Genomic DNA, 13760 nt, shown 5'->3' on the forward strand with positions numbered 1-13760 from the left:
ATTATCTTTGACTCCTTCTAATTGAAGCAAATTGCAGTGAACTCTGGTTAACTTTCTGTGATGGCTTATGTCCCAATTGTTCTGATTCCTTAGTGGTGCTGCACCCATGTTCCCTGCAACCTAAAAGTTACTGAGAACTGGTTGCATTATTTGCATTCCCTTTGGAGTGCAAATTGACCCACTGTTTCTTGGTATTCACTTCTTAGTATTTACCAAACAGTTGTGAAAAGGTTTATGTGATTTGGGTTTATTTTAGGTTCAGCAGAGAGAATAAGGTTGGCTACTGTTGACAAGCTGAAATAAATCGGAGTGGAGGTGACATTCTGTCTCCTTTGACTTAAGTGTCAGTTTGCTATTAACTGCAGTAGGACTAGGATTGAAAGAGTAAATTTCAAGCATGCATGTTAACTTGACTCCTTTCATCTTTTCTCGTTGTACTTACCATGGTTCATGGTGAATTTGACCTTTTAAATGGTAGGCTATGGACCATCTTCTCCCAATAAGAGCTGTAACTACAACTTTTAAGTCAAGAACAGTAAACTGAGAGAACTTATATATGTTGGTCTGTTGTGCTACACGTGTTGGATATTAGGAAAAACTTCTCACTAGGAGGGTGGTGAAGCACTGGAGCAGCTTACACAGAAAGATGGTAGAATCTCCATCTTCGGAGGTTTTTAAGGCGCAGCTCAACAAAGCTTTGGCTGGAATAATCTAATTGGGGATGGTCCTGCTTTGAGTAGGGAGTTGGACTAGATGACCTCCTAAGGTCCCTTCCAATCCATATAGTTTATGATTAAGAACAAGATATTAACAGCTGAACATGGATATGTGTACAAACTATGTGGACAAGGCTGAACTCCTCAACGAGTTCTTCGCCTCAGTGTTCCTAAGCGAGAGGCACGACAAGTCTCTCACTGGGAGTGTAGGGAGGCAGCAGCAAGGCACCAGACTTCCACGCGTGGACCCGGAGGTGGTGCAGGGTCACTTGGAAGAACTGGATGCCTTTAAGTCGGCAGGCCCGGATGAGCTCCATCCAAGGGTACTGAAGGCACTGGCCGACATCATTGCAGAGCCACTGGCGGGAATATTTGAACGCTCGTGGCGCACGGGTCAAGTCCCGGAGGACTGGAAAAGGGCCAATGTGGTTCCCATTTTCAAGAAGGGGAGGAAGGAGGACCCGGGCAACTATAGGCCAGTCAGTCTCACCTCCATCCTTGGCAAAATCTTTGAAAAAATCATCAAGGCTCACATTTGTGAGAGCCCGGCAGGACAAATTATGCTGAGGGGAAACCAGCACGGGTTCGTGGCAGGCAGATCGTGCCTGACCAATCTAGTCTCTTTTTATGACCAGGTCACAAAACGCCTCGACGCAGGAGGAGGGGTGGATGTCGTATACTTGGACTTCAGGAAGGCTTTTGATACGGTATCCCACCCCATACTGGTGAACAAATTAAGGGGCTGTGACTTGGATGACTGCACAGTCCGGTGGGTGGAGAATTGGCTGGAGGGTCGCACCCAGAGAGTCGTGGTGGATGGGTCGGTTTCGACCTGGAAGGGTGTGGGCAGTGGGGTCCCGCAGGGCTCGGTCCTTGGACCGATACTCTTTAATGTCTTCATCAGCGACTTGGATGAGGGAGTGAAATGTACTCTGTCCAAGTTTGCAGATGACACTAAGCTATGGGGCGAAGTGGACACGCCGGAGGGCAGGGAGCAGCTGCAAGCAGACCTGGACAGGTTAGACAAGTGGGCAGAAAACAACAGAATGCAGTTCAACAAGGAGAAATGCAAAGTGCTGCATCTAGGGAGGAAAAATGTCCAGCACACCTACAGCCTAGGAAATGACCTGCTGGGTGGCACGGAAGTGGAAAGGGATCTTGGAGTCCTAGTGGACTCCAAGATGAACATGAGTCGGCAGTGTGACGAAACCATCAGAAAAGCCAATGGCACTTTATCGTGCATCAGCAGATGTATGACAAATAGGTCCAAGGAGGTGATACTCCCCCTCTATCGGGCGCTGGTCAGACCGCAGCTGGAGTACTGCGTGCAATTCTGGGTGCCGCACTTCAAGAAGGATGCGGATAACCTGGAGAGGGTCCAGAGAAGGGCCACTCGTATGGTTAAGGGCCTGCAGGCCAAGCCCTACGAGGAGAGACTAGAGAAACTGGACCTTTTCAGCCTCCGCAAGAGAAGGTTGAGAGGCGACCTGGTGGCTGCCTATAAGTTCGTCAGGGGGGCACAGAAGGGAATTGGTGAGTATTTATTCACCAAGGCGCCCCCGGGGGTTACAAGAAATAATGGCCACAAGCTAGAAGAGAGCAGATTTAGATTGGATATTAGGAGGAACTTCTTCACAGTTCGAGTGGCCAAGGTCTGGAACGGGCTCCCAAGGGAGGTGGTGCTCTCCCCTACCCTGGGGGTATTCAAGAGAAGGTTGGATGTGTATCTAGCTGGGGTAATGTAGGCCCAGCACTCTTTCCTGCTTATGCAGGGGGTCGGGCTCGATGATCTATTGAGGTCCCTTCCGACCCTAGCATCTATGAATCTATAAAGTTATAGCAGAAGAACAGATGAAACAACTTCATCTAGTGCCAACTATGATTCCTGACCCCCTTTTTGAAGAGGGAGTAGGGGAAAAACCCAAAGCTTTTGCAAAGTGCAAAACTTATAAAAGAGAAGAAAACTGAAAAATAACATTAATCCAGCTGACATTTATGTTGCTTGAGTTCAGGTGGTGCCAAACCCCCTCCCTCAGTCCCTTTGACTGAGTTACCTGAACAATAGAAATTCTTTCCAGGCTAAAATCTGATGCACGTGTTTAATGGGGGTGGGAGGATTTTTCTTTTGATCCATTTCCTTCACTTAAAGGGAGATGTACTCGGCATTCCCGCTTTAGCTTAGGTTAGGGGATGGCTAACCTGCAACAAGTGGCATGGGGAGTTGTCATGTGGGGTACGAGTCCCAGGTGTTCAGTAAAGGGAGTTGCTAGAATACAGGCAGGCAGGCAGGCATGTCTTCGGTTGCATGGAGTGGAGCAGGATCAGGATGTTGCTGCAAGATGGTGTCAGGTGTCCCCTTCCCTGGCCTTGCAGCTGCCACGAATTTCAGGATTTAGAGTTCTTCTTCACTACGTAAAACTTGTAGTGGTTGGCAAAGCCCTTGAAAGGTTAACCTGGCTCTTAGCAGTGATGCTTCTCTTACAGCAGTGTCTTCCTTTGCTCCCCATGGCTGTTAGGCCCTTCTGCCTCTATACCAGAGCCTAGGACACAAAATCTATCATGCATGTCTCTGGGGAGTGAGGATCAGAATGGCCCTTGGGGAGGGGGCTGGCCTTAACTTTTAGCAGGCCTGTCAAAAAGGTTAGCTATCACTGGCTTACGTCAGCAGTTCTCAGACCATGTTCTGAAGAATGCTGGGGTCCACAAGGAGATTGGAAGTAAGAAAGAAGTAGCCCAGGCAGTCTGCTGCCAGACTTTCTGCATCAGCTCACAGAATAGGAAGTAGGGGTTCTGTGGCAGAAATGATTTGAAAGGGTTCCATGACTTCAGAAAGTTTGAAAACTACTGATTTTAGGTTATAAACTTCTCCATTCCTGATCAGGGAACCAAATCTCACGCTACTTCCAGGCTATGAGACCAGAAGTCCTAAGAGCGTAGAGAACTGCAGCCATTTTCTTCACACAGCATCAAGGGATGGATGGTCTTGGAGGTTTCCACTGAATATGGCAAAAGTCAAGGCTTTAAGTTATAATGGTCTGATCATTTTTGGGGACGTCTTCCCTTCTCCCCTCCCACAGTGGTGATGAACACTTGCCGTTCTCTTTGTCAGCTGGAGCTGCAGGTCTCAACACATGAAAAATCAGGTTCCTCTTTTTTGTTAGCTTGATGGTTAGGGAAGAAGGTTTGGAATATAGTCTGTGGGCCCATATGGATGTCAATGAATGCTGCTCAGACCATTACTATACAGACAAGTTAGCTATCAAACAAAGTAGAACGCTTGCAAACTACCAGCCAAACAAGTGTTTAGGACCTGTGAGACTTCTAAATACATAATCCATATCCAGAAGTGTTAAGTCTAGTTGGTGTTGACAAACACAGTGTTTATTCTTTGAAAGATATCCATGTTTTCCTTTTACATGCCCTGTTTTCCTACAAATTGCTATGCAGATGGTATGTAGTATTAGTCACTGCTTTAGAGACCTTTTGTAATATCACATTATACTTGTTTTTTGCCTTCAAATTTAAAGATTATTTCAGTGCATTATGTGGTTGCTATTAAATGTTGACTGCTAAGTGTAACTGCTGCTTTTACCTTAAGTTTTGGGTCATTTTAATATTAAAATAACAAAAGATTTAATTTTTTTATTACCAAGATTCCACAACAGTATTAGTTAAGTATTCTCTTGTGATTATGACTAGTTCTTTTCTTGCTGCAGTGATAATTTTGTTCCATTTTAGTCTTCTGGAGGAATATTTCATTGGTAAATTAGTTTAATTATTCCAGATTACTTCTTCTCATTATGCAGTATTGGGACAACTCCTGTGTCCTTAACGTAATTGATTCAAAATATCCTCAGCCTCAAAGGGTCAAGACTCAAGAGTGACTTATGAAATCCAACATTTTATCAAAATCTGAAAGATCTAGTATAACCTGTCCTAAAAACCATATTTAAAAGACATTTTCAGGTTAAAGATCTCTAATTTTGCTTATGTTAACATGTCAGAAACAAAAATGAAGGATTCTGCATCCAACTTATTTTCCAACATTTGTTCACCTTCCATTCTACACTTTGCTTACTTGACCCCAGTAGAAGCAAGTTTCGCTTTCTGACTGGTCACATGGTGTTGTATCTTCTCAACAGAAATACTCATTGGTGTAGTATTAGATTTCCTTAGGGTAGGAAATAAGGGTAGGAAATTTCTAAATTGACACTGTCCTTTGAAAAACTACAGTACAACCTATGAACTGGACAGTTTTACATTTCAGTTTTCCGAAGTGACTTTGGCCTAAAAAATTCACTATAGATTTAGAAAATCTATTGCACTGGAGCACAGACCAAAACATTAAGACTTTTGCTTTTAATTATTTGGACAAGCTGAATTGCCACACGAATGAGCTCCAGGTAACCACTGTTTAGAAATGAGGCCAATATTAAATTGCACATTAGTGCAGAAAACAAGAAGCTTGTCCTAGTCAGTATTTAACATGTTGAGTGTTCTCTATTTAATTGGAATACAGATTGTTGGGAAGTTGGGGAAGTTCATACAGAATTGTCAAATAAACCTTGAAAGAAATGGGTATAAAATAGAGCACTTATTTTAACTCCACACTTTATTTTAATGTGAGAACAGACTTCCCCAGAAAGTCAAGGAAATAATTTGTCTTAATTAAGCCAGTTCTTTCATCAGGATGTTAGCATGCCTGCCAGGTTGCCTTAGTTACAGGGGTGTGAAATAACGCAATTAATAATCTTTGCCTCTGGATCTAATATCGTCCTATTTAGGTTTATTGACTGGTGTTGTTGTGGACTCTGGAGATGGTGTAACTCATATTTGCCCCGTGTATGAAGGTTTCTCTCTTCCTCATCTCACCAGAAGACTAGACATTGCTGGGAGGGATATTACCAGATACCTTATCAAGGTAAACTAGAAAAAAAAGAAAACGTGAGTTTGTCCATGTGTTAATGAAAGCACATTTATATTGTCTTCATGATTTGGATTTTAAAATCAAATACTTTGCTCCACAAATACTTTGTTCCACAAGCTAGTAAAAGTTGTTCAGAAAGAAGAATGTTTCCTAGCTATTATAGGAAAATTTGCTATGAAATCTATCTCTTGCTCCAGAATCCTCTTTTAAAATACAATTTTAGTCTGTGGATTACATCAAGGGTGTCAAATTTACAGCCTGTGGGCCAGATCCAGCCCCCAGGGGTACTCTTATCTGGCCTGCCAGACTGCCAGTTGGTCACTAGATTTTTGGGTAATGTAGCTGGGAGTAGGTTGTTGCAGAATCCAGGGCTCTTGAGCCCTGGTGTCAGTGACACTTAGTAGCAGGAGAGGGAGTGAAGGCTGACACAACCCTGTTTGCCCTCCTTTTCCTTTGCCTGTCTCCACAACCTCAGCCATACCTTCTTGGCCACTGGCTCCTGCCATGTGATCTGTGCTAGAGCTGCCACAGTGGCACAGAGCATTCAGGAGCAGCCTCAGCTCCAGTTCCAGCACAAGCATGTCTCGGGGGGCTCACATCACTGCTGCATACTCTTGGTCAGAGCCAGAGCTGCTAATGCCACTGCCACGTACTCCAGATTAGAGCTGGTGCCACCATTACCTCCTGTCCTGGGCTGTATTTGGCCTGCACAGAGCCCCACAACCCAGATCCAGCATGGGACACAAAGTGAATTTGACACCCCTGGGTTTATATAAACCACATTCTAAATATAAACAGCAAACTGATTACAGCTGGGGTGTTCCTGGATCGCGTCTGCCTCCCAAGAGAAACTAGGCTTGAGATGTGGTGTACTAGACGACATCGTGTTTCCTTAGAAATTTCCAAAATAGGCTGAATTTATACTGAGATTCAAAGTTTCAGTTTGAATTGAAGTATAACTTGCACCTTCTCCTAGTTCCTTAGGATAAGAAGTATTATTGTCTGAATTTGGACTCCACACGGTCCAGTTTCACAAGATGGGCAAATCTACTCCTGATTCGAATTTAATCATTTAATGACAGTATTATAAAAAAAAAAAGATTTGTCTTATTTGGCAAAAATACATGCTTCTTGACCTGCATATTAAATCTAATATTTTGCTGTGGTGTAGGTTGGGATTTAGCCAGTCTAGTGATGGGGGCATTTTCTGTGTTTGTAGATCTTTAAAATTGGAGTAAGATTTTCTAAAATGTAGAAACAGCTTTGCTAGCTTTTTCATATGGCTCTGTAGAAATAGCAACTCTGGTCCAATTAAAGTGGTCAAATTAAAATGAATTGTGCCATTATAAGCGATATTAACACACTTGAACTCTGAGGGCAGGGTGGCACCTAATTAGTTCAGAAGAAGCAACTGATTTTTGCCTTGCTTTTTCTTTTGTTTGAAAAAATCATTTATAGTGAACTGTAGTGGTAAATGTGATTCCCAGTTTCTGGAGTAATCCTATGATTTTTCTGCTGTTGGAAATGAATAATTTGACCACTGTTCTTATTTTACTTTACAAGCATGATTTCTTTGACCTCAGCCACGTTTGCCATTGAAGTCAGTATGTCCCTGAATAAAAAATCAGTTAAATGTATGCTCACACTTAATCACTGATAGAAAACTGAGTCACTCCAACTTTACTTGAATATTTTCAAACAGCTGCTGTTACTGAGGGGATATGCCTTCAACCATTCTGCTGATTTTGAGACTGTTCGAATGATCAAGGAAAAGTTATGTTATGTGGGATACAACATTGAACAGGAACAGAAATTGGCATTGGAGACCACAGTATTAGTTGAGTCTTATACGGTAAGTAATGAGACAGAGTAATTTAGGAATAGAAAAATCATAGTTTTAACTTAAATACTGGTGTTCTTAAAAAAAAAAAAAAAAAAAAAAAGTAACATTATAGATGCAAAGTCATAAGCTTTTCTAACGGACAAAAAAAACACAGGAACAGTAAAAAGGAAACCTACTGAAGTCCAAAATCTCTCAAGTGTATGGACATCCATTTATTTTTTTTTAAATGTCTTTCTCTTTTAACAGCTGTGGTTCTTTTTCTTATGTCTTTACCTTTTTTTTTTTTTTCCTTTTCTGACAGGATGGTTTATGAGAGGAGTTGCTTAAATCTGCCTTCTCTTACAGGGTGTACCATGTGTGTCATGCCAATGTTGTCCTATCAGAATATTCTAAGTGGAGAGGTATTCTCCAGCGAAATTACGATTTTTTTTTTGTCAATGAGATTTTTCTACTTTTTTTTTTTTATCAGTAGTTGAAATCAAATTACTGTATTACCAAAACAAACTTGGAGAAGATAGAAAACTGGGAGAACAACGGATTGTTGCCAGATCTCTAGCTTCTTACATCTAGCTGTTTGAGACATCCCAAAAACTGATATCTGATTCTGACTAGTGAAAAGCACAATGACTTTTCCTACTGCATAACTCATGATAGTTAAAACTAACTTTAAACTGTGGTATGTGGCTAAAACTTTAAAAGTTTCTAACTTCTGTATATAGCTGGAAAAACGCATAAAATTGGTTGCAAGACTTGGTATTGCTGTTGCAAATTTGGGCAAAGATTTATTTTCTGTTACATACTGTTAAGCAGTGTAGATGTTTAAAATGAGGTTAAAATTGTGCTCTCTTTTCTATAGCTCCCAGATGGCAGGATTATCAAAGTTGGTGGTGAACGATTTGAGGCCCCAGAAGCCTTGTTTCAGCCTCATTTAATCAATGTAGAGGGGGTTGGTGTTGCTGAATTGCTGTTTAACACCATCCAGGCTGCTGATATTGACACCAGGTGAGAGCAGAACATTCAATAATACTTCTCTCTAACTTCTGTCAACAAAAAAGGATAGACCAGAACAACATCAGTTAAAGAACAAAAGTTACAGTGCTTAGAAGTAAATAACAAAATCGTTAGGAGAGGAACACCTACATGTGCTTAAGATCTCTGCTCTCAAGGACAGTATTCATGGAGAGTTTATACTGAGCAGGAAAAATATAGCTGTTTTACTGTTGAATGTATAGGCTTTGTGTCAGTGACAATTGTCTGTATTTCTTGGTTTTACATTTGTTTATACACTGGAGTATCTACTAGTTATACAAGGAGACACTAGAAAGAATGCTTTTTCTTTAGGTCTGAATTCTATAAGCACATTGTGCTGTCTGGAGGTTCCACTATGTACCCTGGGCTGCCTTCACGGTTGGAACGTGAACTTAAACAGCTGTACCTGGAGCGAGTTCTCAAAGGAGATGTGGAAAAACTTTCTGTAAGTAATGATTTTATTGCTTATTTGTAGCCACAGCCAATATCCTGAATTACCACAAGAGGGAGCCAGATGGACAGGAATAGAAAAGAACAGTTCCTGCCATGTATCACTAACGTTCTGTCTTTCTAACTATATACCGTGTTTCAAACTGTGTAATACAAGCTTTCTAGTGATTTGCTTAAATGAATTTGAAATAAGGCCATACTCTGGTATTAAGTGAAGTTTGAAATTTGGGTTAGTTTCATGTAAATTTGTTCTTAAGCTTTAGTGTTCCAAAGCCCCACTGCATCTTAATAAAATACTGTTACATGAGCAAAATCAACTGAATTTTTTTTTTTCTGGAGCATTGTTGCATGCTGCATATCACAGGTATGAATTTAACCTCTGAGTAGCCAAGTTTTTCTTTAACAGTTCTACCATTATTCTGTGCAGGTCAGTTTTCTGTCCCCCTTCCCTTTTATTCATTGATTACTGTTATGGTCAGATAACAGTATTGCTCACATGTTACAGAACTAGACCTGTATTGCATTGCTGCCTGCTTTTTAAGATTTTTTTTATAGAGGAAATGCTTTATGCATGCTGTTTTTAATGTTGAATTATGTCCAGATTTTTCAAAAATATCTTTATTAAAACATCTATTCTCTAACAGCGTATTTCACCCCCCCAAAAAAAGTTCAGTTATTATCCAGATAATCTTTTAAATGTACAGAATATTAACTGTATCAAAATAATTTATCTTCTGAACCTTAACCCAACTTTGAGACTTAGTCTGTTTTTAATTTTTAACAAATAGCACATTATTTGGAATTTTTTTAATTTGGTTCATTCTTCTACAGAAGAGTTTAAAGTTGAAATCCACTAGGAGAATTCTTTAGGTTCTCTTGTAGTCAGAATATATGCATAAGACTGTTCCTTTCCTGTTGTCTCTATCCATGATTTAGCCTAACTTTGCTTATACAAACCCTGCAGTATTTTGTGAACAAGTCCACTCTTCTGATAATCTTAGCCACCCACTGGAAAAAAACTTTAGAAATTCCGTGTTGTTCATGAAATGCTAAATTCAAAACCCATGTTTTACATTTGAATGCTGGGTGGGGGGGGGTGCATTGTGTGCATGTTGTTTTGTTTTTTGTTTTTTAATGGATAGTTTGGCGAAGTAACTTTAGGAAATACATCTCTGTCTGTCTTTAATTTCTGGTGCATCATAGTTATTTTCCTTCAGATTGTACAAGCTGGAAGCTTGCATGCTGAGTGCCCTCAGCTAAGCCCTCTAGTTTTGTGTGCACATTCTCCGTATTGAACAATTCCTACTCCACTGTTGTAGCAAATGGCATGGGTTTTTTGTGTGGTTTTGTGTTGAGTCCCAACAATATGGTCTCCCTTTTCCTTCCTAGAAATTTAAGATCCGAATTGAAGATCCGCCTCGTCGAAAGCACATGGTATTCTTAGGTGGTGCAGTTCTAGCAGACATCATGAAAGACAAAGACAATTTCTGGATGACCCGACAAGAATACCAAGAAAAAGGAGTGCGTGTGCTGGAGAAGCTTGGTGTGACTGTTCGATAAAGCTCAGTGCTTATTCCTGTCACATGTCTAAAGCTTTTTTTTTTTTCCTCTCCCCCCCCCCCCCCCCCCTCGCCCCCTTTCATTGCCAATCTGAACTCACTCAGCTACATGACATGGGAAAACCTGTCTATGGGCTTTGACCCAAAGGTCAGATTTTGTTCTGGTTTCTTGGGGTAGCTGTTGTTTAATGTTTCTTAATGTGGCTAAATTTGCCTATTTAAATTCACCATTTTCCTGCAAACAGAACAGAGCAAGAGTGGCCTGTCTTCCTCATTGTTTCCTCCCAGTAGGCACTTGGGTAGTTTGGTAGGCTTTTCCAGCAAGGTTTATTGTTGTAATACTGCTAAGCTTTTGTGTCTAGCTCCCTGAGGGTGGCGTGCCTTTTTAACATAAGAAAACTTTTGAGCCTCAACTTTTACCACCTGTTATTCTCATGATTACCGTTGTATCATTTGGCCTTCATCTATGTTGGCATTTCCTTACCACAGTTAGAAATTTTCATTTAAACACACAGCTTAAGCAGCCAAGTGAGTACATATGGATGTTCTATATGCATTAGCCATCTAAACTGGCTAACATTTACTTGGAACTATTTAAAATAAGTGACTTAATAGATCGGAGTTTTCAGGCTGAACTTTTTTCGTGAACAGTGAATATTTAATCAGTTCCTACCACAAAATTAAACATTAAGAAATCTTGAACATTTTGACAAATTCAGATTTGTGGCCTTGCAGTTGTTCACAGCTGTGTTGCTTTTTTGCAGTGGAATGCTTGGAGTCGATTTAATTAGCAAATTCTTTTCTTTTTTTACAGTTAAGTTTTGGTACCATCGTGTAGCTCTATATAGAGAGCAAGGATTGCTCTATTAAATTATTGGCTAACAAATTTAAATGATGAGCTGGGACTGGAGCCTCCAAAGCCTTTCTTTTTTGGTGGACATGTTAAAAAAAATGCTTGTGAAAATTGTAATTATATGTGACATTAAAACCCCAACAAAGTTATAGAAGTTTGACATTTCTGTAAGTGCTTTTTTGTATATCACAACTTAGCAAGTACATTAACTTAGTGCCAAATAGTTATTGCAAATTAACCTTTCACATTACTGACCAGTGTTTGTTAAAACAAAGAGATATTTATAAACAGCCACCGGCAGTAGATTATAAAGAATGACCTATATTTGTTGCAGTTAAAAATAATATTGGAATACGAGACTTGTGGATATTTACCAACTAGTAACAATTCAATCTGTCCAGTCTTGATTTTTTTTTTTGTTTTTTGTTTTTTTTTGTTCTATTCCTGTGGAATTGGGAAGGAAGCAAAACCAGCATTGGGAAGTCTTTCTACAAAAGCACATTAAAGCTGAGTTCTACTGAAAAATAGGTATTGTCACTGGTCATCAACAGCTGTGTCATTTGAGTATAGTTATCAGTATGTTTTTGTTTGTAAACAGAAATATTAGTAACATCTTCAGAATAAAATCTGTTGCCTTGATGTAAAGTTTAGGAAAAACTCCTTGCATATCTGCATGCCAACCAGATAGATTGAAGCTATCTTTTTCTCAAATGTGATAAGGAAGAAAATACCTATTGTGTTAGTTCCATGAAGAGTGAAGCAAACTTGACTATTTCAGAAGTAGGAACTAGACTTTCAGAGTTCAGTATGCATTCTGTTGGCATGCATCTTAGTGGTACACATCTTTTGATATCAATATTTTGCCCTCAAACCTTCCTTTTAATTTCAGAAAGTTTTCTTTCATAAGTTGATGGCAAGACCTTTCTTTTGGCTTAGAGGACTAATATGCAGAAGGCATAATGTCTACGTTTCTTTTAATGCTAAGATAGTCGCTGAACTACTGTTAGTGATGACCATTTAATTACAGGAGGGTGTTTTTTCAGCAATATTTACCCTCAACTTGAACAATATGAGTTTATAGGCATGCTGGTCATGCCTCAAAGCATACCTTTAAAAGGTTGTTAGATTTCTGGGGACACGAATGTAAGGGGTACTCTGGATTCCTATAGTTTTCTGTAAACTCAATACACAAAAAATCCTTTTAGAAATGCTATACAGCAGACAGTAGAAGAGGACTTGCTTTTAGAACATATTAGCAGCAATGGCTTCTCATGTGGTGTATATTTCTGGGCTTGTGGACACGGTGTTGGGAACCATGGGAATAAACCAAAGAATGACATAAGGACTTTCCTTTTAGAATGACAATCTGTCATCTGACTTCAGAAATATAGGGCCTGACCCTGCAATCCTTTCAGAATCTGGCCCTTGCACTGGAGTACTTACAGTACCGTGAGCATGTGATGAGTGAGAGGCCACTTGATTGTGCGGTAACTTGGGTTTCTGTGGAAACTCAGCATAATTATTTAAAAGAAAATAATTAATACTTTAAATGATTGCTACCCTGGATATGAAAGACTGCTGTTACCAACTTGCCATTGGGTAACGTTTGTGTTGAACAAGTGTTTCAGTTGCTCTGGGTTCTCTTCCTATCCTGTGTGTGGGCTGTCAGTTTGGACCTTTCCTATTGCTGCAAAAGCGATCTGGTTTTAAACCTTTTTGAAGACCAAATGCTCAAATTTGCAATATGCTTCAGCTCCCGTTAAAGTTGCCTCTGCAGTTGTGAGAGTTCTTGGAAACATCCTATTTTTAAACTTAACCTGCTTTGAAAATGCAATGTTTTAGGATGTTAACCTATGTAGTAAAACAAATGGCTTTTTATATAGTTCTGAGCAATGTTAAAAACAAACAAAACACACAATGCCATATGAGAGATCATGAATGGAAACACCATTAAATTGACAGGTCTTTTCAATTACAAAAAAATAAAATCACATTTTTCAAGGTGGCTTGTTTTCTTTGTCTCCTTTCAGAAATCACAAATCCATCACTCTTTTTTTTTTTTTTTCCTCCTGTAACTAACCTTTTCAATATGAAACATTACAGACTGGTAATGTTGTCAGATTCCTGGGGAATCTGACGCATTGAACTAACCCACTTCTAATTGCTGCCGGTTATGCACCACACCCTATGTTCAGAGGACTTATATGTTTCTTTTCCAATCACTTAAGAAACATAAGTGGAAAGGAATCTTGTCAAGACTCATCTCCCAGTTGAAGGCTAGCAAGGGTTATACTTTCTGTACATGGTAATGTGTGAAGGGGTGCTAAGACCTCTCAGCTTCCATTGACTGGAATACTCTGAGAAATGTACTTACCCCAGGTCA

General features: G+C 40.0%; 1 protein-coding gene across 1 annotated transcript in view; it reads left to right on the plus strand.

Annotated features, from left to right (window-relative positions):
• The window catches only part of ACTR2 (actin related protein 2), a 34970-nt gene extending 21588 nt beyond the window's left edge, over positions 1 to 13382 (plus strand). Inside the window, exons 5-9 of the mRNA XM_090050859.1 lie at positions 5501 to 5637; positions 7346 to 7495; positions 8343 to 8488; positions 8828 to 8960; positions 10355 to 13382. Coding sequence (XP_089906985.1) covers positions 5501 to 5637; positions 7346 to 7495; positions 8343 to 8488; positions 8828 to 8960; positions 10355 to 10525 — 737 coding nt within the window. The 3' untranslated portion in view covers positions 10526 to 13382. The remainder of the gene's footprint in view (positions 1 to 5500; positions 5638 to 7345; positions 7496 to 8342; positions 8489 to 8827; positions 8961 to 10354) is intronic.
• Positions 13383 to 13760: the final 378 nt, after the last annotated feature.

This window comes from Crocodylus siamensis, chromosome 1 (assembly GCF_052110815.1).
Source record: "Crocodylus siamensis isolate JL-2025a chromosome 1, ASM5211081v1, whole genome shotgun sequence".
Classification (NCBI taxonomy): Eukaryota; Metazoa; Chordata; order Crocodylia; family Crocodylidae; genus Crocodylus; species Crocodylus siamensis.